The following is a 27278-nucleotide window of genomic DNA, read 5'->3' as shown; positions in this document are numbered from 1 at the left end:
TTTTTTTTTTTTTTAATATAAATGGAAAGTACATATGCAGTAATACCGGAAATAAACATCTTCAACTCTGGGCTCTTTTTGAAAGACACAAGATGATTTTTTCAAAAGATACAAGATGCATGGATAAATCACATTCATACCTTACAATGTTAAGTAGCAAAAAATTTAAGTTCATAATAAACAATGACTGCTTTTCAGTAGCTTGAAATTCTAGTCATTCATTTCATAATTCTCATGAGTAAAAAAAGGAAAAGCTAATCATGTACCTTAATATTGTCCTTTCTGGATTACTCAATAGTATAAACAACTCTGAAGAGAAAATAGAGTCCTGTGTTTATCACAGGTATAATAAAAATAAAAAGACATTTATCAAGCATAACTAATGTATTAAAAACTGTATTTTAGAATAATGTTTCATAAACACAACTCCAACATTTCTCTTTGGTTCAGGAAAAATAAGAGGTAGGTTCAAGTAAAGTAAGTGCCTATTACATCACTGGATTTTCACTAAAATGTTGGCAATTTATAACAGAAACCACTAGAAATCAAACGTGAGTTTAGGAACTAAACTGAAAAGCTACAGAACAACTTTGACTAATAAATATCTAAGTCTTAATCACACAAATCAAAACAAGATGGTTGACTACAAAAATGTTTTAGTAAAATAAAAAATATGTTATCAATATTATGAATTTTTTATATTATAACATGTTCCTAAAACTGGGGGCAAGAGGGAATATGAATTATATGTTTATAACTTGGGCCTTTCATTTAAATGTAGGTACCTAATACATAACGTTGATATATACTACTACTAAAATGTACTAATCTCCTAGGTTTGTGCTGTCCAAATTGAGAACTGCAGGCTCAAACAAATTCAACAGTGTGGGGGAAATGAAAATATCATTCACCCATGATCAACCTACCCATGTAATTAAGAAATGTCAGATTACTAATAATGCACCCTAGAAGCTTTCCTGATTAAAACAGAATCTGACTCAAGTAGGAAACAAAGGACAAAGAGAGATGCTCTGAAGAAGCTGACATAAATAAGAGGGTTTTGTCTCCTGGTGCTTTTCAAAGTAATGACAGAATAAATAGAATCTTTCAAATAAGTTGCCTTGTGTTGATAATTTAACAGTAATATACTGACAATCAGTGTGCCATTCCAGGAACCAAATAACCGTGCAAGGAAAATGGAAAAGGGCCCGCTGAAATAAATATTATTTCATCACTCCTCCTTATACAAAAATATAAATGGACTACAGTATTTGCATGTCCTGGAATTCTGCCACTTAAGTTCTTCCTCATTCAGCTTCAAGAAAGATAAGGATAGAAGCCCTATACTTATTTGGCTGCTGTAAGATATGTTTTCATGCAATGATTTTCTGCTAATGGTTCTACAAGGAAATTTTAAGCAGTCTACAAAGACATTCCAAATACATAAAACAACTCAAGTTTCAAGTTTTTCTGATCATTTTGTTTTGTACAAAAAGACACTTAAGTGTTAAGGAACTGGCATGTACTTGAACCAACCAAAATAAAGATTAGTGATTTATAATTATCACATAAAACATATTTAATTCGAGCAATATATTTTTCAGATTTAGGACTCAGGGCATAGATGTATAGAAAGGTACTAATAAGAAAAGATAAAATACAATTTTTCTGGCCTTTTCAAAATTGTATGAGCTTATCAAAACTATGATTTTTGACATTTCTATATATATATATAAAATTGAGCCCAAATGTTTGAAATAATCATTGATATGCTCTTCCTTTTTTTGGTGAGAAATAAAGGCCTTCTTTTGCTATACACTTGTAATTCTCGGAGGAAAAGTCCCTCCAGAGGTTGTTGAAAATTTCAATAATCATGCTAAAGCAAAAAATTCAACATGTCATTTCTGGGATACTCCTAAAGTTTGCTTCATATTTTCATAAACCACATAACTGATGCCCACAGCAGGGAGCACCTTCATGAAGTTTGGAGTGATGCCTCTGTAAAGTCCTGGGATTCCTTCTTTAGAAACTATCCGTCGAAAGAGGCCAACCATGTTCATCTGTTTGTTTCCTTCTATCATGGCTAGAAAAAAAAAAAGAAGAGAAAAGAAACCAGGGTAATTTAATATTCAAGCATGCTTTGTTATTACTGTCATACATAATTATGATTCCAAATGACATGCGAGAATATAATGAAAGGATAATATTTATTCCAAGGGGCTCAAGAAAGTACCCCTTTATGTAATTCTCTTTGCACGGCACCTGAGAGTAAGGTCCATAATTATAATAACAATGATAACAACGGTTACGTGTTCAGTGATTATCATGTGTTAGATACTGGGCTAGTTACCTTATCCACCAATTCTGCGAGGTAAGTATTATAGCCATTTTATAAATGAGGAATTGGAGGCTTAGAAAGATGGAAAAACTTGGCCTGGTCCACTTAGCTAGTAAGGGGAGAACTGAGAGCCGATAGTCTTTCTGACACCAAAGTTCACGTACTTTCTGACTCCAAAGTTCATGTACTTTCTCGAGCCCTGCATTGCCACCGCCACACCTCCTCATTAATCACACACTGAAAAGAGAGTAGTTCAATCCTGGGAATTAAGGGGAGCAGGGGGGAACACTCTGGGGAACTTGGGAAAATGTAGGGTGCCAGGGCGGTGCAAAAGACCTCAAGAGGCAAGAAAGAGGGTAAGGGGAAGCCCGTGTTTCTGGCACAACAAAGACAGGGGTGGGAACATGCAGGTGCTAGGGGACACTGCTGACCATCTGCGTGGTTATTACACAGAGGGCACCCAGGGGCAGGAGGCGGAGAAATAAAGTGGGGCCAGATTACTACAGGCTTTGAAAGTCCCACCAAGAACCTCAGAGTTTATTTGGAAGACATTGGAGATCACAAAGGTTACTGAACAGGCATAGAAGGATCGGAACTTGACTTTAAAAACAACAGCCTTGTGGCCCACGGGAGGACTGAAGTGGAGTTGGCATACGGGAGCAGAGGGATTGCCAGGTGATGCTGCCAATCAGAAAGCCTGGGTTTGAAGTCTAGCTTCACTATTTACCAAAGGTATAACCTTAAGGAAGTTACTTAATCTCTCTTTGCCCCAGTTACTCATCTACAAAATGCAGAGGATATTAGTATCAATCCCAAAGATGGCTGTGATGGTTAAATTAGAGAATACATATTATTTGGTTACTATGTTGCATTTTTCTCTCCAGCCACATGGTCTTTTGGTGCCTCAAACAGTCCCCATTTCCCCTGCCTTAGTGCCTTCACAAATACTTTTCCTTGGGCTAGAATGCTCTTTCTTTTCCACCCATCTTTGCCTAGCTAACTCCCACCTGTCTTTCCAGGAGGAGCTTAAATGATAACGTTCTCAGGCTCCCAAGTAAGGTTTGGGATCCTTGTTCTGTGCTTCCTCTAACAAAGCGTGTTAACAAGGTTGTTTACTTGTTGATCCTATGTTTTCTCCACTCAGCAAAGGCAGGGACAACATCTGTCTTGTGGACTGTTCTAACCCTAGAGTCTGGCAGACTTTCCAACACCTGACCATGGGGCTCTAGAAGTAGTCATTAAATAATGAGTGATGACTTGGTTGGGGGTGGGAGTCATTGGTACTTGGAAGAGAGACTGGATATAGAGCTGTAGATACCCAGGGGGCACTATTTAAAGAAATGGCAGTGGGTGAGTGAGACTGGCCAGCAAAAGAGCCAAAAAGAAAAGAAATGCACTGTGGACTCTGAGAAACAAACTGAGGGTTTTAGAAGGGAGGGGGGTGGGGGAATGGGTGAGCCCAGTGATGGGTATTAAGGAGGACATATGTTGCACGGAGCACTGGGTGTTATACGCAAACAATGAATCATGGAACACTACATCAAAAACTAATCTTGTATGGTGACTAACAGAAAACAATTGAAAAGAAAAGAAAAGAAAAAAGTTACAGGCTACATATTTTAAATAGCAATAAAAGCCAGCAAGGCTTAGGAAAAGAGAATACTCAATTAGCTGGCAGAAGAGCCAGGAGGACACAGTGTAATCAAAGCCAAGGGAGGGGCTTCTGGGTGACTCAGCCATCTGACTCTTGATTTCAGCTCAGGTCATGATCTCAGGGTTGTAAGTTCTAGCCCCACCGTCAGGCTCCCTGCCCGGTACAGAGTCCACTTGGGTTTCTCTTTCCCTCTGCCTCTCCTCCCACTGCCATATGTTCTCTCTCTCAAGTAAATAAATCAATCTTTAAAAACAAAAAACAAAAAACAAAACCCACCTTGAGCCTGCATGCGTGTTCTCACCAAAGCCAAGGGGTAGCTGGCCAGCTGGCCACAGGTGCTGGATAAAGCACCACACCCCAGCAGCACTACAACTCCGGGGTTTACGGAGTCTTTGGCATAATTATCCAGCCAATGGGACTTCAAGAGCTGCCAGAGAAATAGGAAAGAAGAAAAATAGTGAACAACCAACTCAACAACAGCTCTCACTCAGCATGAACACTTTCTTAGCCACTCTTGTCCTTAGGAGAGACGGACCACATTTCTGCAAGATCAAGGGGTACACTCCCAGGAGCAGCAGTCCCTGGAGGAGGCACCAGCTCTGCAGGGAGCGGAGAGGTGGGGGCGGGCGGAGCTAGTGGGGATCCAGAACACCTGAGTTTTGCACTGGTTGCTCCTTTTCTTCCAAACTAATGTTAAGATCAACAGCACTCCAAACACAGTATCTCAAGAACATTTCTTACAGTGAATATTAATAAAAACAATATAATTCTACTAATTGCATCAATTTTATACTTTATACATATATTTCATTTTGTTGTTTCCCTGGGGTGGAACTATTCTTCCAATTTTAGAAACAAGGGAAAGGAGTCTCAGTGGCTTTTTTTTTTTTTTTTTTTTTTTTTTTTAGATTTTACATATTTATTTGACAGAGAGAAATAGTGAGAGAGGGAACACAACAAGCGGGGGAAATGGGAGAGGGAGAAGCAGGCCTCCCGCTGAGCAGGGAGCCCGATGTGGGGCTTGAGCCCAGGACCCTGGGATCATGACCTGAACTGAAGGCAGATGCTTAACCAACTGAGTCACCCAGGTACCCCTCAGTGGAATTTTTTTTAACAAGGGTGCAGAATCAACGGTATTGGTCTCCAGGCTGTGCCTTTGCCCCGATTAGCCTACATCCTTGTATTTCCATCGGAAGGCGATGATTGAAAGTAACTGTATAAAATATACTAATCCACTTTTTAAAATATATGATATTTTAAGTGTAAGAATCTATGCTAACATGCGGGGGACATAATTGTTATGCTAGTGCAAGCAAAGTAATATACTACCTAAAGCAATCTACAGATTCAATGCAATATCTACTCAAATCCTCATGGCAATTTTGTTTTTAAAGATTTTATTTATTTGCTTGACAGAGAGAGGGAACACAAGCAGGGGGTTGTGGGAGAGGAAGAAGTAGGCCTTCCGCTGAGCAGGGACCCCTTTGGGGGACTCAATCCCAGGACTCTGGGATCATGACCTGCGCCCAGGCAGATGCTTCACTGACTGAGCCACCCAGGCGCCACAACCCCATGATAATTTTTGAAGAAAAAGAGAAAACCACCCTAAAATTCATATGGAATCTCAAGGGACCCCACTGAGCCAAAATAATCTCAGAAAAGAAGATTAACTCGGAGGCCTCATATTCCCTGATTTCAACAGATGCTACAAAGCAGGGCACCTGGGTGGCTCAGCCGAAAGCCTCTGCCCTAGGCTCAGGTCATGATCTTAGGATCCTGGGATCGAGCCCTGCATTGGGCTCTCTGCTCAGCAGGGAGCCTGCTTCTCCCTTTCCTTCTGTCTGCTGCTCTGCCTACTTGTGCTCTCTCTGTCAAATAAATAAATAAAATCTTAAAAAAAAAATAGATACCACAAAGCAACAGTAATCAGACAGTGTAGTATTGCCATAAAGACAGATACACAGATCAATGGAACAAAAGAGCCCATAAATAAAGTCTTGAATATATGGCCAAATGATCAACAAGACTATGCACTGGAAAAAGAAGTCTCTGCAGCAAATGTTGTGGGGAAAATTGAATATCTACATGCAAAAGGATAAAGTTGGGTCTTTACCTTACACTATGTACAAAAATTAACTCAAAATGGATTAAAGACCTAAACAGAAGACTTAATACTTTAAAACTCGTAGGAGAAAACATAGGACAAAATCTTCCAGGCAATGAATTGGGTAATGATTTCTTGGACATTAAAAGCATAGACAATAAAATAAAAAACAGATAAAAGAACTTCACCAACTTAAAACCTTCTGTGCAGCAAAGGAAACAGTCAGCAGGGTGATAAGGCAGTCTATGGAATGGGAGAATGTATTTGTAAACCACATACCTGATAAGGGGTTAATACCCAAAATACATAAAGAACTCCAAAAACAACAAGTTAAAAAATTAAAAATGGGCAAAGGTAACAGATATATGAAAAGAGACTCAACATCACTAATCATCAGGGAAATGGAAATCACAACTATAACGAAATATCACCTTACACCTGTTAGAATGACTAGGATAAAAAAGACAAGAAATAGGGGCTCGTGGGTGGCTCACTCAGGTAAGCATCTGACTCCTGATTTGGCTCAGGTCATGGTCTCAGGGTTATGAAATTGAGTCCTGCATCGGGCTCCATGCTTGATGTGGAACCTGCTTAAGATTCTCTTCCTTTACCTCTGCCCCCTCTATCTACCCCGACAGCTCATACACGAGGAGAAGAGAAGGGAAGAGAAGGGAAGAAAGAAACAAACGAAAGAGCAAGTATTGGTGAGGAATTGGCACAAGAGAAACCTTCATGCGCTGTTGGTGAGAATGTAAACTGGTGCAGCCACTATGGAAAACAGTGCAGAGGTTTCTCAAAAAATTAAAAATAGGACTACCATACAATCCAGCAATTCCACTACTGGGTATTTATCCAAAGAAAATGAAAACACTAATTCATAGCCCTATATTTACTGCAGCATTATTGACAATAACTAAGATATGGAAGCAACCTAAATGTCCATGGATAGATGAATGGATAAAGAAGATATGGGGTGTGTGTGTACATGCATATGCATGCGCGTGTGCACACACACATACACACACACACACACACAGAGGAATTTTACTCAGCTGTAAAACTAAGGTATTACCATTTGCAACAATATGAATGGACCTAGAGAGTATGATGAGGGTATTAAGTGAAATAAGTCTGACAAAGAAAGACACATACCATATGATTTCATTTATATGTGGAATCTAAAAAACAAAACAAATGAACAAACAACCACCCCCCCCCCCAAAAAAGCAGAAGCAAACTCTTAAATACAGAAAACAAATTGATAGTTGTCAGAGAGGAGGAGAAAGGAAGGGAAGGGATGGGCACAATGAGTGAAGGGGAAGGGGAGGTACAGGCTTCCAGTTACAGAATGAGTAAGTCATGGGGATGAAAGGTACTGCACAAGGCATACAGTCGATGGCACTACGCACGTGTCGTATGGTGACAGATGGAAGCTACATCTGCGGTGAGCACATATCGAGTTGCTGAGTCACTATGTTGTACACCTAAAACCAATATAACACTGTGCCTCAACTATACTTCAACCAAAAACTGGCAAAAAATGTTGCCATTTCTCCAAAAAGGTATATAAATGGACAACAAGCATATGAAAAGATGTTCAACCCCACATATTATAAAAGAAATACAAATCAAAAGCATAATGAGATACTGCCTTCCATCTATCAGGATGGTCACTATTAAAAAAAAAAAGATAGTTTCTTCTATCAAGCGTTAACAAGGATGTAGAGAAATTAGAATTCTTGTGTACTGTTGGTAGGATGAAATAGGGTACAACTACTATGGAAATCAGATTGAAATCAGTTTGACAGTTCCTCAAAAAGCTTAAAATAAATTTACCATAGGACCCAGCAATTCTATGCCTCAGGATATACGCAAAGGAATTGAAAGCCAGAGACTTCACCAGATACTCATATACTCATTGCCAATATTCACTGCAGCATTATTCACCAAAGCCAAAAAACAAAACCCCCCCCACCAAAACCCAAGTATCTACCAACAAATGAACAGATAAGCAAAATGTGGTATATACACCAAATGAAATATTATTCGGCCAATAGGAATGAGGTTCTGACACATGCTACAATATGGACAAACCCTGAAAACATTATGCTAAGTAAAATAAGCCAGACAAAAAAGGACAAATACTATAAGATTCTACTTGTATGAAATAACTAGAATGGATGATTCATAGAGACAGAAAGTAAATTAGTGGTTACCAGGGGCTGGTGGGGGAAGGGAGAGTAGAGAATTATTTCAATACAGTTAATGGAGTTTATGTTTGGAATCATGAAAAAGTATTAGAAATGGGGGCATCTTGGTGGCTCAGTTAACGGTTAAGCCTCAGTCACATCAGGCTCCCTGCTTGAGGAGGAGTCTGCTGCTCCCCCTGCTTGCACTAACTCAACTCTTGTTCTCAAAAAAATAAATAAAATACTTAAAAAAAAGTATTGGAAATAGATTATGATCTATTTGGATGTGACAGGACACTGTGAATGGAATTAACATCCTTGAATTGTACCCTTAAAAATGGTTAAAATGGCAAATATTATGCTACATACATTTTACCACAATTTTTAAATTAAATTTTAAATTCCAAAGGCCACTTAATTGTACACTTTAAATGAGTGAAATGTATAGTGTGTCAGCTATATTCTAATAAAGCTATTTGCATTCCATGTTCCATCCCTTCCCTCCACTATAGAATTATTTCCACCACAGCACAGTTAGTTCCCTACACTGTGCCTTAGCAGCTGGTTTGTCGTCCTCCCCAACCAAAACTTCAGTTTTTATTATTTTATCTTATTTTTTAAAAGATTTTATTTATTTATTTGACAGAGAGAGAGATCACAAGCAGGCAGAGAGGCAGGCAGAGAGAGAGGGGGAAGAGGGCTCCCCGCAGGGCCGAGAGCCTGACGCGGGGCTCGATCCTGGGATCCTGGGACATTGACCTGAGCCAAAAACTTCAGTTTTTTAAAGGCAAAAACTGAGACTGTTTGTCAGATTCATAAATTATTAAATGGTTTAAATGGCAGAGTTGATCCAAGATGTGCGGTCTAAGTTGTCTTTTCAGTCTCTTGGCTTTATGATGGCAGATTTTAAGAAATCAAAGAAAATGTGCCCTCTTCCCTCAAAAAAAAAAAAAAAATCCCTAGTACCATCTTCTAAGCTGAACAAATATATATTACATTATAATTATATAACAATTAACAATTACATTACATAACGTGAATTTATGCTCTTCCTTAATAAACATAATTAACAGGGAAATCTGATACAGAGGTGACCACAGGCATATGAGTTTCATATTCAAGGTACTTAAAAAAATTGATCAAATAACACACCCCTGAATCTACTTTGAGCGACAAATTATTTCCTGGTATATATGTGCTTCTTTATATAAAGTCGAATTCTAACAATAAGAACTATTTAATTACATTTTCAGATTCAGAAGATTGCTACAGACTTACCTCATACACAGCAAGATCTATACCTGCATAAGGTATGATGCCTAATAAGTTGGGAACATAACCTTTGTAAAAAGCTCCCATGCCTTCGTGTTTCAAAATCTTCTTGGCACAATCGAATATTCCAGAATATTGTCCTGTTTTGCCTACAGCCAGCCTGGTTTTCATAACCTAGTTATAAAAGAATGTAACAAATACTATCATTTATATTAATTCAATCATCATGGAAGTCAAAGGAAGTGATTTTACAGAGAATAAATACCTAGAACATACTGTCTCTCAAATGACTGCCCAATTTGTTGAAGTGTTATCCCTCACTTAGAATGTCTACTGAATTCGGGGCTAACACCAGAGCCAAGAAGATCTGTTTATTGTAAAGAGGATCTGAATGAGGGCACAGAAGATAGCAAATAATTCACCGATGTCTTAAAATTGACTGGTGATCAATTAGATATGGAGGGTGAAGAAAATGGCAGCTTATAGGATGACCCCAATGTTTCTAGCTTGGAACACAGGAGCCGGGCAGCAGGGAGGCAGGACGGTGATGCTATTAACTGAGATGGGGGATGTAAGAGGATGTATTCGGTTAGGATATTTTTTGAGGAGTGTGGCTCATCATATAAATAACCATATTAAGATGCTTGTAAGGAAAGCCATGTTAATAGGCATATCACAAAGGTAAGGATTAAGAGTATGTTTTGCTTAGATTTTATTATTTGTTGAAAAACCCTTTGTCATATCAATAAAGATAGCCATGTCTACAATACTGTTTTTCTCTAAAGCAAGAGTTGGCAAACTTTTCCTACCAAGGTGACATAGTAAATATTTTAGTCTTTGCAGGTCTAAAACTTCAGGTCTGTTGCATATTTTTAAAATCTTTTTAACCAACTTTTTAAAATGTATAAAGCCATTCTTAGCTCCAGGGCTGTACAAAGTACTCTCCACGTACATGGTTTGCCAATCCCATGCTCTAATGGTAGGATGTCTAGTGAGGATTACCATCACCTGATAAAATCTACTCTTAAATTTATAGCACAGAAACCCTATGGACAGGAATGGGTGTTATAATTCTTATCAACATTGTAGCAGCTGGTATTCCCTCCCATGCTCTCAAAGAGTGATCTGTGACTAACAGGAACAGCAGAAATGACAAGATTGCAGCTTCCATCTTGGGTGCTGGCTAACAATTCTCTCTCCCTCTCATGTCACCAGCTTGGGAAAAGCAGCTATTGTGTTGTATGGGTACTGAAACAGCCAGAGGAGACGGCTCCTGAGATAAGAACCTGACATCTCCAGCTGTAATAGCCAGGGAGGCCCAGCAACAAACATGAGAGCAAGCTTGGAAGCAGACCCGTCCCCAGTTGAACTTTGCCTTGATTGCAGCTCTGACCTACACCTTGACTCTAGGCCTAGAAGACCCCTGATCCAGGGGTACCCCATGACCCATAGAAACCGTGAGATAATAAAGGCCTGTTAAACTGTTAATCTGGGGATGACCTGTTACCCAGTGATAGATCATGAACTGAACACCACCAACACAGTCAGGCTGCACAATGGTACTTACCTCCATGGGGTAAATAATAGTCTGTGCGGTTGCTCCGGCCAGAGAACCAGAGATAAATCTTTCAAAGGTTCCTATTTTTTGTCCTTCCTCAGTAAGCAATTTCTTGTACTGTATAAATACATTTAAAAGTGTCCATTAAAACCTGCTATAGACTGAGTCATGTCTCTCCCTCCCAGCAAATTCTTAAGTTGAAGCTATAACCCCCCACTGTGATAATATTTGGAGAAGAGGGCCTCTAGGAGATAACCAGGGATAGAGGAGGTTATGAGGGTGGGCCCGTGAAAGGATTAGTGTCCTTAAAAGAGACACCAGAAAGTTTTCTCTTCCCCACTCCCTTCCCTTGTTTTTCTTTCTATACACATGTGTACTAAAGAAAGGCATATGAGCACACAGCAAGAGGGTAGCCCTGTGCAAGTGCGGCAGAGAGCCCTCACCAGAAACCACGCTGGTCACCCATTGGTCTTGGATCCCCCAGCTCCAGAACTGTGAGAAATGAATTTCTCTTGTTTAAACCACCAGTACAGTATTTTGTTATGGCAGCCCAAGCTACATAAATACCAAAACACAAGTCAATGCCTAGTAATCAGTTGACAATACAACAACGTTTTTCCAAATGTATACACTGCATTAACAATACCTAGCAGAAAAGAAAGCTCAGATGCTAAGACATTCAGTTTACTGGACAGTGGTTTTTCAACTTAGATTTCCACAGAACAGATGTTCCACAGATGGGACCCAGTCACTCCTTTGCTAAAACATAATAATAGCATTCTTTCCCAGAAAATAGAGGGTTGATAAAGTATTCACAATTTTTGGATGTTTTCCTCATAATTTTTCTTTTCTTTAAGATTTTATTTATTTATTTTTATTTGACAGAGATCAAGAGAGAAAGAGAGAGAGCAGAAGCAAGCGGAGCAGCAGGCAGAGAGAGAAGCAAGCTCCCCGCTGAGCAAGAAGCCTGACATGGGACTTGATCCCAAGACCCTGAGATCATGACCTGAGCCAAAGGCAGATGCTTAACTGACTCAACCACTCAGGTGGCCCTAGTTTTTCTTTTTTTAAGATGAGTTTATTCTCACCAGTATAAATAAAATAAGTGACAAACATTAACAGAACAACTGAGAAAGACATTTCTGTAGGTAACACTTAAAATAACACATAATTATATCCACATCAACCCCAGAGCCCACGTGGACCAGCAGTACTAAAGCAACCAACATAGCCAATCGGGCTGAGGGGAAAATGGCACCCCAATGCTGGCAACATATCAACAGACAAGGATGTTAGTAGCATGGGCTGTGGAGTCAGGGAGACCTGGGCTGGAACCCCAGAAACACGTGGCCCTGAGCAAGTTCACGTAGGTGTTTCCTCATCTGTGGTAACATCTATTCTTGCAAGATTGCTGAAAGGATTAAATAAGATAATGCATATAATACAGCATAGTGCTGAGTACATGATGAATATTCAGTAAACGCTATTAATATTACCATTCTCTCCTACAACTTGGAAAGAAAGGCTCTGCCCAAACACAGAGTGGTCATAAACCAGGCAAACCAGACTGCTTGTTTTAGAAGGTGAGGTGAGTCTACAGAGGTAATTAACCACTGGCCCAGGAGGGAGAAGTGGATAAATCAACAGAGAGAAGCAGGAGGTTAACGGGGCTCCCAAAACCACCCTGAAATCCCTGTGTCTCTTCTTTTCTTTTCCATTTGTTACAACACATATTTCAATATTTCCATTCTCTTCCAGCTTCCAACACCATTTCTTCCTCATTCTCAGGAACTGTCCTTTCTTGGCAACTCAAGGAAGAACAGAAGCCACTGAGTAAGGATGTTCCTGCCCACCCTCCACAGAACTATCCATAGCCACATGCGTCTTCTCTCTTCCCAAGTGACAGAAGAAGAGTCCCCCATGCCACCAATGCCAATCCTTCCCAAGGCCTCTGGATGGTACCATGTTACCCCAGCACACATACCTCCTGTGAACACCTACTGCATTCACCAGCCTCTCCCTTCTATGCTTTCCACTTCCTTGTGTTGACATGCTTCCTTCAGTAACGAGCACATTAAAATAAAACCTATCAAAACTCCCCTCCGCCCACCATCATTCTTATCTATCACTCTCCATCATTTTTTCTCCTTCCTTTTACTCAAGTCAAATTCCCCCCAAATGTGTCTACACTGTTAATTTTTGTCAGCCCCTGGTTTATTTTCACCCATGTCAGAATGGTTTCTCATCTCTTCACTTCCCTGGAGCCTTTTTTCCAAGTTCTCCTATCTCTGGATTGATGAATCCTAAAAGATACTCTTCTTATTGTATGTACTGCCCTATAGCATGTGGAAACTTCACAAAACCTTCACAAAATCCTTTTTCACCCTCTCACTTCTAGGCCATCAGTCTCTGCATTTCTTCCATCCCTCTGGCTATTCCTTCTCAGTTTCCTCTACAAGGGGCTCCTTTTTCTTCCCCTGGAAATATTCCTGAGTTCTCCCATTCTGTAAGTCTTCCTCAGTGATCCATTCCAATGGCTTCAACTCAAAAACCACCTCTCTATCAGAGAGCAAAAGTCCTACTGGACGGCTACCTGTTCATGTTGTAGAGAGGTCTCAAACTCAGCATGTCATGGTACCCCAAATCTATTCCTCTTATTATAGTCTCCATGTACATCATTGCCCAAATTAGGACCCAGAGCATCATCCTTGCTTCCTCCTTCTTTCTCACTTCCATATCCACTCAGTCAGTGAGTCCTGTTGATTCTATTTCCAAAATATTTCTCAGTTCATTTCCTTCATCTCCAGTTTCTCTAGCCACCACCTTATCTTGGTGCTCATCATTTCTGACCTGGATGATGGAAATATTTCCTTAGTCTTCCTACCTCCAGTCTGGCCTTGCACTCCTCTAGTACCTTCTCCATTTTTTCCAGGTTGATCTTTCTTAAATGTAAATATTCTCATTTCACTTTTCTACAGAAGATGCTTCAAGAGCCCCCTCACTCTCTTCAGGATAAAATCAAGATTCCCATTACAATTGGCTTCTGCCTACCTGTCCAGCCTGCTTTCATCATTGTCTTCCCAGGAATACACTGCACTACACCAGAGCCAAATGAACCACCTTCAATTTCCTTAGTGAACAGTGCTCCCCTGTGCCTGCATTTCTGTCCACACTCAGCTGCTTCTGTTTGAACTACGCACCTTTCCCTTCACCTTAGTGGACCTGAGATTCAGGCTGGCTTGGGCTCAAACTCTAGCTTGGGCACCTCAGTGTTTTCACTCATTCAGTAAGGACTCGCTAGTACTGGGCCAAGTGCTGGGAATACAAACCTGAAAACAAATACTGCCTAAGGAAGGTCACAGTATTGTTAAGGAGAGAGAGAAGTACTGAGTTCATTAGAATTTAGTGTGAAAGTGCTACAACAGAGGGAGACAAAAGGAACTGTGCCAATGCAGATGGTTTCCTGGAGGAAATTTCTTGAGTCAAGTCTTGCAGGATGTTCACCACTATCTGACATTCATTCAACAAACACATACTGAACACTTACCACATGCCAGGCTCCAAGTGCTGGAGGCCATGAAGAAGAAGCCAAGCCCCTGCCTTCAAGGAATTTTCACTTTAAATTCAATTAAACTTTCTAGCAATGTTAATTTACACAAAGGACTTCAACTTAAAAGTTTCCTGTCCAAATGTTAGACTGGGACGCTTTCATAAAACTTAGGTTAGCATGCAGCTTCTACTTTGAATTCAAAATGAATAAGCAAAAATGCTGTATTTCCTAAAAGAGCTACTATGAAATGAATACATAAGTCTTTTTAAAAAATAGGAAATGAAGAATTCTAAAGTTTGGTCATAAAGAATCTGAGTTCATATAGTTCTAATGTCCTGGAAGAGAAATTCCTCTTGTAGTATTTGCAGAAAATTATTATACAGTAAAACAAGAATCCAAAAAGCACTATATGTTCATTGCCACTGAATCAGTTTATTAACTCCTCTTTGTTAATAAATTCCACAGGTGACAACAATTACCTGCTCATATGCCCAGAACTTAATAGCTGTCTCAGGAGCAATTTTAATGACATTTGTACCATTTCCTCTCCAAAGGGAGCGGATACCTCCTTCTTTCACCATCTGTCGAAAGCCATCATATATGTTCATTTTGCCTGATTTTGAACCGTGGACCTAAAAATAAAAGTAAAAGGATATAAAACAGTGGTGGTATGTTACTATTACCACTTCTTAAGTAACCATGCAAACCATCCTCTTTATTTCAATAATATTACTGCAAGAAGATGCATTTAAAAATAAAATATAGAAAGTTCAGGTAATGTATAATGATGGGAGGTAATGTATAATGATGGGAAGAATTACTACCACCATTTTAGAGGCCTGACTCAATCTAAAACTAAGAAAAATCAGTATCCTCAGCATGGGAAAGCAGGGAGGACATGATCTAAATTAAAATTATTATGAACAACATTCATATAAGACAACATGAACTGAATTATGAATTAGGCTATGGAACACTCCTTGGAATGCAAACAAGTTCATTTTAAGACAACTTTCAAAAATATACTGCAGGTAATACACTATTTCTTCCCCAGAGAAGTAATACCAATATGAAATATAAATGTGTCAGAAAACAATTTTGTATTATGTGTGTCAGAGCCACAGACACTGGAATTTACATAGCCTGGCACCAAAAATAAAAATTATACCTTCTATGGCCCTCTCTAGGCAATAACTTCATGGCAACATGAACGCCTCACCCCATGAATACTTGGTTCAGACTACAGATGTGATCGCTGTTTATATACACTAGACCTTCTAATTCCTTCCATGGAAAAACAGCTAAATCCAAAAAGCCAAAAACAAGTAAAGAAATCAGCTCTCTGCTGGCACACACAAAATGAATGGCTACTGTTAAAAAATGGAAAAACAAGATATGCTGAAGACTAAAGATCAGCCACGAGGGCAGTGTGTGATTGGTCCACAATAAAGATTCTGGACATTGGGGCGCCTGGGTGGCTCCGTGGGTTAAGCCTCTGCCTTCGGCTCAGGTCATGATCCCAGGGTCCTGGGATCGAGTCCCGCATCGGGCTCTCTGCTCAGCGGGGAGCCTGCTTCCCTCTCTCTCTCTCTGCCTGCCTCTCCAACTACTTGTGATTTCTCTCTGTCAAATAAATAAATAAAATCTTAAAAAAAAAAAAAAAAGATTCTGGACATCAAAGACTCGGATGAACTTTCTTGGTCAGTTTGCAACACTGTGTGCATCGTCACACCTCAAAGCCAGAAAGTAACACATTGTGACTCTACAGGGAGAAGACAACAAAAGCTCTGCATTTGGCACTTCCTCGGACTTGTCCTGCTATGCTGCTTTCTTTGGTTGGTTTTAATCTGTATCTTTGCCCTGTAATAAACCACAACCAGGAGTATTAAAGCTTCTAGTGTGTTCTGTGAGCCCTATTGACTTACTGAACCTGAAGGTCATTTTGGAAAATTCCACGCACTCACCCCAAAGAACTTGCAAGAAATAAAGTCCAGTTTTATTTTAAAGAAACTTCACAATAAAATATGCCAAAGGGAAAGAGGAAGGCTTATTCAAGCTCTTTCAAACTCAATTTGCTATCATTCCCAAAGAAAAATACAAGCACCAATTCCTTCTTTTTTCTCTTTCAAGCACTATTTTTACCCCTAATTGTATTTTGAGATTTTAGGTACATTCTGAATGGATGCTAGCTTAAAATACTGTCAGATTTATTTATACATAAATCTAAGGACAGACATAAAAAGCGTTGACCATAGATACGACAACACAACTTCTAAAACTCTTTTTTAAGCAACTACTATATTGCAGTAGGGAGTTCCAGTATATCTGGCATTCTCACATACTTTACATCACTTAATTCTTACAACAAGCCTTGTTAGATATTCTTCACCTCTGAGACCTCAGGGGTTTCGTGCAGTGTGAGAACCACATACTCTGGAGTCAGACATACTCTATTCCTCATCTAATTTGTTGAAAAGGAAAAGTTATTTACTTCTCTGAGTCTCAGGTTCTCCACAGATAGTGTGAGGATAAAATACCCACCTCACGGGCTTGCTCTGAGGATTAAATGGGTTACTGTGATGAGCACCAAGGAAGTGTCAATTCCTTTCCTTTCTGTCTTTCTTTCCACTCTGACCAGTCAGGACCACATTGCTAATAAATAGTAAAAAGTCGGTCTATAAATCCAGGTCTTTTCTGCTAACCTCATCTTGAGAATAATCATAAAAATGATATCTCTGCTCCAAGATTCTCAACTTTGGAAATATCTCACTTTTGAGAAAGTGCATAAAACAGAGGGAAAATATTATTATTTCCTACAATAATGGCTGGGAACTTTTTCCCTCATTAACCATTTGACAAGTGACAGAATGCCAGAGATTAAAAGTCCCTCACACACCTGGACCCACAATTTAAAGTTTGGTGAAATACTCATAGGGACTGAATTCTGGGTTAATAACAACAGAGACTTCATACCTATTTTTTAAAGGTATGAGAAAAGATTATGGAGAAATTTTAAAACTTCCTTCTCCAAGCAGCCCACTTCTCACCGTTTTAGAGTATGTAGGAGACACCGAGACCCAAGATCATAAGGTTCACCTGCATCATGACTTTCAGACGGTCCAAAGGGGCAGTGCTCGTTCGAGAAACGGCACCTGCGATACCCCCTGCCAACAGCTGCCTCCACCACTGTCCAGACTTCTTCTCATCTTCCGTGAATTCGTCCGGAATAGTTAAACTATCTCCTATGTCAATACCCTGTTAAGATGGAAAAAAGATCCCCACGGTCCCTCCATTAAAAAAGCGATCACTCCAGGTTTCTTGTAGAGAAGAATCATGTGTTATTTTACAGAGATAATCACCTTCATTCCTTAGAAAGTATGAAGCATACTGACCTGAGCATACAGATGACTTTAAATAGCCTGGTCACACAAAATGAAGCACAATATCAGTTCACAAGAAATTAAAGTTAATGGTAATTAAACATTTATCAAACCAACAATGATAGCTTTCTTTCTTAGTAGATTCAGAGTAACTTTTCTCCTCTTGGTCTAAGTCAGAAAGAAAGGTCAGCCTTTTAAAAGATGGGAATCCTTCTTAGCTACACAAAGAAATTAGTTTGTCAATTCTTAAGAGATATTCCCTTTATCTCAAAATTCTATACATGTTATTCTTTATACCATGATACATGCTTTAAACCTGTAAATGAAAATTAAATTAAAGCTATATATGTGAACACTCCAAAACTCATCTTCTATAAATATATTTATAGACTTGTCATTTAAAATATGCAACAGCTTCTTTATAAAATTTAGCTAACAGGGAGGTACTATTTAAAAATAATCCTTCCTCCAATCTACTCTATAAACCTTACATAGATTATAAATATAGCTTGAGATAAATGGAGTTCTACAAGGATATTATCTAAATGATTCTGCTGTAAGATTTTATAGGTAGGAGTGTAGGGGTAAGAGGCTATACTATAGTAGTAACCCCCTCTTTCTTCATTTTACTATCAATAAAATTATTACAAAATTGTTAACAACTATCTCAAAGGTACAGTAAGGGTCTGATTACATAAATATAAATTCACATAAGTAGAAAATGTATCTAGGCAACTGAATTACTAATATAGTATATTATTCTATACTCACAGAAGAGGCATTAATCACCATACTTCTACAATGCTCTACTTAAGTGTAGGCATTGTTACTAGCAGAGATGTAAATGCTAGGGTTCATTTATTACACATAAAACTTATTGAAATCCATGGGCGCCTGGGTGGCTCAGTGGGTTAAGCCGCTGCCTTCGGCTCAGGTCATGATCTCAGGGTCCTGGGATCGAGTCCCGCATCGGGCTCTCTGCTCAGCAGGGAGCCTGCTTCCCTCTCTCTCTCTCTCTGCCTGCCTCTCCGTCTACTTGTGATTTCTCTCTGTCTAATAAATAAATAAAATCTTTTAAAAAAAAAAACAACCTTATTGAAATCTAAGAATAAACTAGCAGAGAAGCCCACTGGAAAAATTAAAATTCCCCCCAAGAGTTCCCATTGGTTTCAGCAGCAGATTGTGCAATAACTGCCCTTCATTTACATCAATATATGTTAGCAGAATATTAATGAAATTTCATTCAAATTTGAAAGTTTTGAGAAATACAGACAGACAGGTGTGAACTGCTAAACAAAAGAGTCAAAAGTGTTTTAACCATCAATGATTATTATTATTAAGTACCTTATCCCAGAGATAAATCTAGACAGTTGACAAAACCAGCAAAAGTTTCAGAACTGGGGCACCTGGGTGGCTCAGGGGGTTAAAGCCTCTGCCTTCAGCTCAGGTCATGATCCCGGGGTCCTGGGATCGAGCCCCGCATCGGGCTCTCTGCTCAGCAGGGAGCCTGCTTCCCTTCCTCTCTCTCTGCCTGCCTCTCTGCCTACTTGTGATCTCTGTCTGTCGAATAAATAAATAAAATCTTAAAAAAGAAAAGAAAGATTAAAAAAAGTTTCAGAACTCATGTCTGGCCATTAGTCATGGCTGAGGAAGTAAAATCTCGGCAATCATGAGATGCTGAGGTTATTTAAGCAATGTATTATCTATGAAAAGTAAAAACCTATGACTTTCACACTTCTCTTGGCAAAATACTTACATGCAATAAAAGCTGGGCTGCTCATCCTTTTGGAGATTTTTGGAAGGCAGTATCTCCTCCCAGTATTGAGAATGGGAGAAATGGGTATGACATTTGCAAAGTTTATACAGCCTTAGGGTTTGTTTTTCTTAAAACATTCTGAATATACACCTAGTAGAATAAGCAGAACTCTACAAGTTAAGGAGCTACTGGGAATTGAGCACCCTGGCCTGTACGTGTTACAGACTGTTCTCATGTAATAACTATGGGCTTACAAATAAGTATAATGTAATACATATGGCATACTTACAGTAGAATGTTTCCAGAAACGGATAATTTCCTCAATGTCTGTAACAGGATTAAATAAGAAATAGTCCCTCCATTCATTCCAGTCTATTGTCATTGTTCCATCAGCATCAATACTGAAAATAAAAAGAAGCTAATTAAAAAACAAAAAACTTACAAGTAAAACATTATTGGCCATTTTGCAGAATGATAGTTTCTTCTCCAACGCCATATTCTTATGAAAAGATCCCAATTCACAATAATACGTTGTTGGAAATTGCAGCAAGCTTTTGATATTCTGTTAGATAATTTTCATCATTTAGGTGAAGAAGGACCTTAAAGTCACAAAGAAATCTCACTAAAGACTACTTTTGGCACTGTGTCAGACTCTAACCAATGAGCTACCAAATACTAGGGCTGGGAAATTAAATATTAGGACGTAGTAATGAATGGATTTAGGACCCATTTTTTCTTGCATTGTCTCAGGAAGATACTTCTTAATGTTCTAACATTTGGATGTGATTTTGGAATATACTCAAAATGTTCTATCAATTTCCTTCTCCAACCTCCTCAAAGCTAAGAAAATTATAGTAATTGTTAAAAAAAAAAGTCTAACTTGGTGATTGGGCCTTTTGAATCTTAAGAAATCCTAGTACCTCATCTTCGACATTTAACATTAATATCCTCTAGCCTTAGATATTTTGATTGTTTTGTTCACTATCTAAATGAGGACCTAACATGGTTGGTGCAAAGAAGATTTTCATTTATTTGTTGAATTAATGACTGTCTCTAAAAAAAAAGTTTGGGTGTCTCCCCTAGACCTTATATTTATCAATAATTCATATAAAAATGATACATAAAGATGGCTGTCAAATCAAATGCAATTTTCAGGCCTTAATATTATGTTTTTGGGTGCGAATTAATTTTGATCTGCATATGTGAAAATGCACAAACTTTAATTTGTCTCAGCACATGGGTATTAACATTTCACATGAGAGCCCTAGTTACTACTCTGTCTATAACATTATTGTGGGTTGCAATATTTAGAGCTCTATTTTTATCACTATTTTCTATTTTAATGCAACTGTTTATGGTCTGACCCTACTCCTCAACCTCTCGTATATGCATTCATAAGTATCTTCCACAAGACAAGGACTTTTGTTGATTTGGATCACTGAGATGGCCCAAGTATTTAGAACAGTGCCCCGCACAGAGAGGATATTTACTGAATGAACAAATGAATTCTAAATTCCATAGCTTAAAGCCACAGAACACTGACAAACTTTTTAAATAAACTAGTCTCACTGTGGGTTTAAATTGCATTTCTCTTCAAATCACCAATGAGGTTCAACATCCCTTATCATATTCACTTGCTATTCATCCACTTGCTATTGCATATTCTCCATGTGGAAAACACCTGCTTCTGTCTTTTTCCCATTTTTTTTAGTGGGTTGGCTATCTTTTTCTTTTGCATGTACAGTTCTTTATGTAGTTGATTCTAATACACCAAATTATAAATTAGAAAATATCTTCTGTCTTTTCACTTTGTTTATGGTATCTGTGAAGAAATGCTCTTAATTTTAATAGAACTGAATATATCATTCTTTTCATTTATGCTACTTCCTTTTGTGTCTTTTTTTTTTTTTAAAGATTTTATTTATTTATTTGACAGAGAGAGATGACAAGCAGGCAGAGAGGCAGGCACAGAGAGAGGAGGAAGCAGGCTCCCTGCTGAGCAGAGAGCCCGATGCGGGGCTCGATCCCAGGACCCTGAGATCATGACCTGAGCTGAAGGCAGCGGCTTAACCCACTGAGCCACCCAGGCGCCCCAGTGTCTTTTTTTTTTTTTTTTTTTTTAAATAAATCCTTTCCTCCACCGAGGTAAAGACACTTCCTTTTCTTCCCCTACAAGTATTATAGTTTCACTTTCACATTTAGGTTAATTTTTGTGTATGGTGTGAGGTAGGAACCCAGCTTCATCCCTGTCTGCATGGATAACAGAAGCACTACCACCATGTACTGCATAATCTCTTCTTTTCTGCAAAGTGATTTGCAAAGCTACTTATCTTGTGTGACAAATCCCAGATATGGATGGATCCATTTCTGGGATATCGTGTCCCTTTTGTCAACTTGTCTATATGGGTGCCACTACCACTGTCTTAAGCATAGCTTAATAACAACTCTTGATATCCAATAGAGCAGGTCCCCTGCTTCCCATAGGCTCTTCAAGAATGTCTATGCTATTCTTGGGCCTTTGCCCTTTGATATTAATTTGAGACTCAGCTTAACAAGTTTCTCAAAACAAACAAAAAACAAAAAAAGAAAAAAAAAAAACAGCTCTGAGAAGCCCAGGCACAGGCTGTAGGGGTGTGAGGGCAGCAGGTACTGGTAAGGGAAAGCCTTGGACCAAGAGGTGGCCCCCGGGTATGGCAGGGGGGCCAGTGTGTCCTGGTCAGAGGTACCATGGAAGTCACCGTGATCACAGAGGGACACGTTGACCATGTTGCCACAGAGGTCCCTGAAGATGGAGAAGCACTGCCCAGAGGTGAGCTTGTTGTTAGCGCAGTGGGTAAAGTTGCTTTCGGAAGACTGCTAGCATACTGGATGGCCTCCTGCAAATCATGGAGGCCTTCCCCATTGTGGCACAGCAAGTCCACCAAGCCCAAATCAATGAAAGCACTGGGGATGAGCCACATGCGGCCACTAACCTCCAGCCCAGATTCAGAGGCCACGGCTTTGACGATGGTGGCCCCATCATCATCATGTGGAAGGACAGGTGTAAGTCATCCAGGCACTGTCATGAATGCAGTTCATGATGGAAAAACCAGTGGAGGTGATGGTGCTCAGGACAGGGTTCATGGCAGAGGCCACAGCGTGGGTGACCCAGGATGCAGGGTTAATGGGCCAGATGGGCTCACTCCTGGGCAGTGTGAAGTAGCTATGTGGACCTGGGTCCCAGCCCTTCTGGCTACAGTTAGGGTGAGGGCCCCAATCTGTGCATGGTCTCCAACAAAACCCATACTGTGCTGTCATTACTCATGTTCTCACAGCCCATCTAGCTTGCCTGTAACAGCATATCCCCTAGATCTACGCTTCCACCAGCAGCTGTGGCCCCAGCCTTCATGACAGAGACAACGCAGACGACTCCATCACCACACTCATTGCCTTGGCCTGCAGTGGAGATGCCCAGAAATGTGTACTTTTCTATGAGAGGAACCATGATGTTGAGTGACATGGTGGAATCCATGGTGCTGCTTAAAGACCAGGTCCACTTAGGCCATGAAACGCCCTACTTCTGACACCGCTTGTCTTCTCATGAGCTGTGAAGTGCTCTCTGCTCTGTGGAGCTGTGGAACCTGCGGATATAGTCATCCTCACCCAAACCAAAGAAGCTGGTGGTCTCCAATTTGCTGCTCATAAAGGTGGCTCAGCGATCACAGGCCCCTGGCTCTCACCACGGCTCCATGTCTGCAGTTCCATTTAGCTGGGTTGTGTGCTCTGAGCCATCTCTCCTGCATGGCCACTGGTGTCAGGCAGATATGAAGGAGTCCATCTGTGTGTCCCTGTGCAGGTTTTCCTGGCTGCCCCCACCAGCACGGGGAGAAGTGCAGGCCCCGGAGTTCCCATGCCTCCTCTGCACTCCATGGGGCATGGCACATGTCAGCACAGAAGGGAACGGGCTCTGAGTGCAGCCCTCAGTGGACAGCAACTTCAACTAGGCATTGTCATCCCATGTCTCCTCCTTCACCACTCCAAAACCATGGTCCATAGACTGAAGAAGAATTTCATGCTTGTTGAACTTCTTATTCCATTTTCCTCCCTCGCTGGTTTAGAAGTTATATCCCCAATTCCAAGACTTTCAGTGGCTTACCATGAAATTTTGCGATGTACATATAACAACAAAATCTAAAGTTAGTATTTCACCTCCCTCTCCTGAGTAAGAACCTTAGGACAGTTTGAAACAAATTAGTCTCCCCTGACTCACTCTTCTTGTCTACTATTTCAGCTGTCCTTTTCTTAAATCCCACGAATTGGTCATTATGATTACACTCATGGCTGCCTCCAATGGACCACTCAAACAGCACATGGACCACTAGTTAAGAAACAGACCACTGGTGGTCTAGAGACCAGTCCACGAATGTGCCCTTCACAATGTGCTTCCATGTCTTCACGCGTCTCTGCCTCTACCTAGAATGTCCTGGCACCAACCTTTTTTCACTAGAATAACTTCTACTCATTATTCAACACATTCTTCAATATTTTCTGAGGGCACACGATTATAAGGTGCTGAGTATGTAATAGTCAGCAAGACAGAAGTGGTCTGTGTCCTCAAAGCTTAGTGTAGTAGGAAAAACAGTCACTAGACAATGGCAAGTAATAGCTAATATTCACTGAGCCTTTGAAGGCATTGTTCTGAGCACTCTTCAAGTAAATTTACTTAATCCTGAAAATAATCCTATACACTTTCTATTGTCTCAGCTTTATACAGAGAGAAAGGCTAAGTATTTTGTCCTGGGTCACAGGCCTGGTAAGTGGAGTAGGCATTCTAACTTTAGAAACTGCATTTCTAACCACTAACTACAGAAATAAGCTCATGGTTACCACCTGTAAGAGCCACAGAGCAGGGAAACGAGTTGTACAAATAAAGAAAACTACTGTAGGATAGAAGGGGGCAGGGCAGCTCCCTATGAGGTGAAAACTGAAGGCTAAGAAAGGATGGGGGGGAGGGGCTTACTCCCTTAAGCAGTAAGAACTGCTCTAATCTTAAATGACTCTTAGAGAGCTCAGAGAACTGAAAGAAACCGGGTGGGAGCAACCTCAACAGATTTCAGCCATGCCTAGCTGAACATGCTCTTTGAAGTAACACAGAGTGGACAGTCACTAAGAGAGTGGCAGGCAGGAATGACATGGTAAACATTTGGAATAATCACTGTGGCCACGGAAGACTGAAAGAGTCTAAGCTTCAGCTGAGTAACTCCTGTCTCATACTCTGACAACCTAGCCACAGCTGCTTCAAGCTGCGCCTTTCAGATTTCTCTCCATTTCCGGTTTGGGCCACTAAGGGATGGTGAAATGGCAGCAAAGAAGCTGATACCTGGAGGTATGCGAGCCACAGTGACAGCTGAGTACTCAAGGGAAGGTCCGTGGTTTTCCACTGCTGAAAACCCTAATTACAATCTGCCTTTACTCGTGAGGTAACAGAAAATATATTTATTAGTCTCTGCCCCTAGTTCCTGACACAAAGCTCCTAAAACCCTTACAAATTCCTCAGTGATAAGAGCCCTGGGAGCTCCTGTTCTTATGAGGTGGCTGTCGGTGGGCTCCTGGATGGGGGCTGGTCATCAGATACACCAAACCACAATTAGAAGCTTAGAATATTCAGTCCCCCACTGCTGAGTAAGCATCATTAGTCCCTCCCGGGGCGCCTGGGTGGCTCAGTGGGTTAAGCCGCTGCCTTCGGCTCAGGTCATGATTTCAGAGTCCTGGGATCGAGTTCCGCATCGGGCTCTCTGCTCGGCAGGGAGCCTCCTTCCCTCTCTCTCTGCCAGCCTCTCTGCCTACCTGTGATCTCTCTCTGTCAAATAAATAGATAAAATCTTAAAAAAAAAAAATCTCCCCTCCCACTGCTATCATGTCTAAGTCACAGACTCCCAAAGAGCCTGATCAGATCTTCATCCCAGGTTTGAGCTTTGGAACAACTGATGAGAGTCTGAGGAGCCACTCTGAGCAATGGGGAATGCTGACGGACTGTGTGGTAATAAGAAATCCAAACACCAGATGCTCCAGAGGCTTTGGGTTTGTCCCGTATGCCACTCTGAAGGAAGAGAATTCGACCATGAATGCAAGGCCACACAAGGTGGTTGAAGAGTTGTGGAACCCAAGAGGGCTGTCTCAGAGAAGATTCTCAAAAACCTGGTGCCCACATAACTATGAAAAAGATTCCTGTTGGTGGCATTAAAGAAGGCTCCAAAGAACATCATCTAAGAGATTATTTTGAACAGTATGGGAAAATTGAAGTGACTGAGATTATGACTGAACAAGGCAGTGGCAGAAAGAGAGGCTTGGCTTTTGTAACATTTGATGACCATGACTCCATAGACAAGACTGTCATTCAAAAATCCCATCCTGTGAATGGCCACAACTGTGAAGTAAGGAAAGCCCTATCTAAACAAGAGATGGCTAGTGCTTCATCCAACCAAAGAGGTTGAAGTCATTTTGGAAATTCTGGGGTGGTTGTGGAGGTGGTTTTGGTGAGAATGACAACTTTGATCATGGAGGGAGCTTCAGAGGGTGAGGTGGCTTTGGGGTGGTCAAGGTGGTGGTGGATATGGTGGCAGTGGGGATGACTATAACGGATTTGGTAATGATGGAAGCAACTTTGGAGGTGGCAGAAGTTATAATGATTTTGGCAATTACAACAATCAATCCTCAAATTTTGTACCCATGAAAGGAGGAAATTTTGGAGGCTGACAATCTGGCCCCTATGGTGGTGGAGGACAATACTTTGCCAAACCATGAAACCCTGGCAGTTCTAGCAGTAGCTATGGGAGTGGGAGAAGGTTTTCATTACAGCCAGGGAACATAACTTGGCAGGAGAGGAGAGCCAGAAAGTGACATGGAAACTACAGATTACCAGACATTCGTGAACTCGGCTGAGCACAGTGGTGGGAGGGCCTAGCTGCAACAAAGAAAACATGTTTTAGACAATACCCATGTGTACGGGCAAAAAATTGAGGACTGTATTTGTGACTAATTGTATAACAGGTCATGTTAGTTTCTGTTCTGTGGAAAGTAAAAAGCATTCCAACAAAGGGTTTTAATGTAGTGGTTTTTTTTTTTTTTTTTTTTTTGCACCCAAACTGTTGATTGCTAATTGTAATAGTCTGATCACGACACTGAATAAATGTGTCTTTTAAAAAAAAAGAGGAAGAATATTCAGTCCCCCACTCCAATTTCTCCATAGAGAGGAGAGAGGCTTACAGTAGAGTTAATAATTGAACATGCCTATGTGAGGAAGCTTCCATAAAATCCCCCGAAGTATGGGACTCAGAGAACTTCCAGGTTGGTGAACACATCCATACCAGGAGGATAACACACCCCAGCTCCACAGGAACAGAAGAGCCTATCATTGGGGCCCTCCCAGATCTCACCTTATGTATTTCTTCATCTGACTATTCATCTGTATTCTTCATCATATCCTTTAATAAACTGG

The 27278-nt window shown here is 40.4% G+C and overlaps 1 protein-coding gene and 1 pseudogene across 2 annotated transcripts in view; both read right to left on the bottom strand.

Annotated features, from left to right (window-relative positions):
- SLC25A24 (solute carrier family 25 member 24) overlaps positions 1-27278 on the bottom strand; it is a 50510-nt gene continuing 23232 nt past the window's right edge. For both annotated transcript variants that reach the window (XM_032301617.1, XM_032301618.1), the window contains exons 4-10: positions 20091-20202; positions 17762-17920; positions 15145-15297; positions 11125-11232; positions 9564-9731; positions 4269-4419; positions 1-2083 (exon numbers count right to left, since the gene is read on the bottom strand). In XM_032301617.1, coding sequence (XP_032157508.1) covers positions 1899-2083; positions 4269-4419; positions 9564-9731; positions 11125-11232; positions 15145-15297; positions 17762-17920; positions 20091-20202 — 1036 coding nt within the window. In that variant the 3' untranslated portion in view covers positions 1-1898. The remainder of the gene's footprint in view (positions 2084-4268; positions 4420-9563; positions 9732-11124; positions 11233-15144; positions 15298-17761; positions 17921-20090; positions 20203-27278) is intronic.
- LOC116566943 lies at positions 21908-25545 on the bottom strand (annotated as a pseudogene).

This window comes from Mustela erminea, chromosome 10 (genome assembly GCF_009829155.1).
Source record: "Mustela erminea isolate mMusErm1 chromosome 10, mMusErm1.Pri, whole genome shotgun sequence".
Classification (NCBI taxonomy): domain Eukaryota; kingdom Metazoa; phylum Chordata; class Mammalia; order Carnivora; family Mustelidae; genus Mustela; species Mustela erminea.
This window is presented reverse-complemented; position numbering and strand designations above follow the sequence as displayed.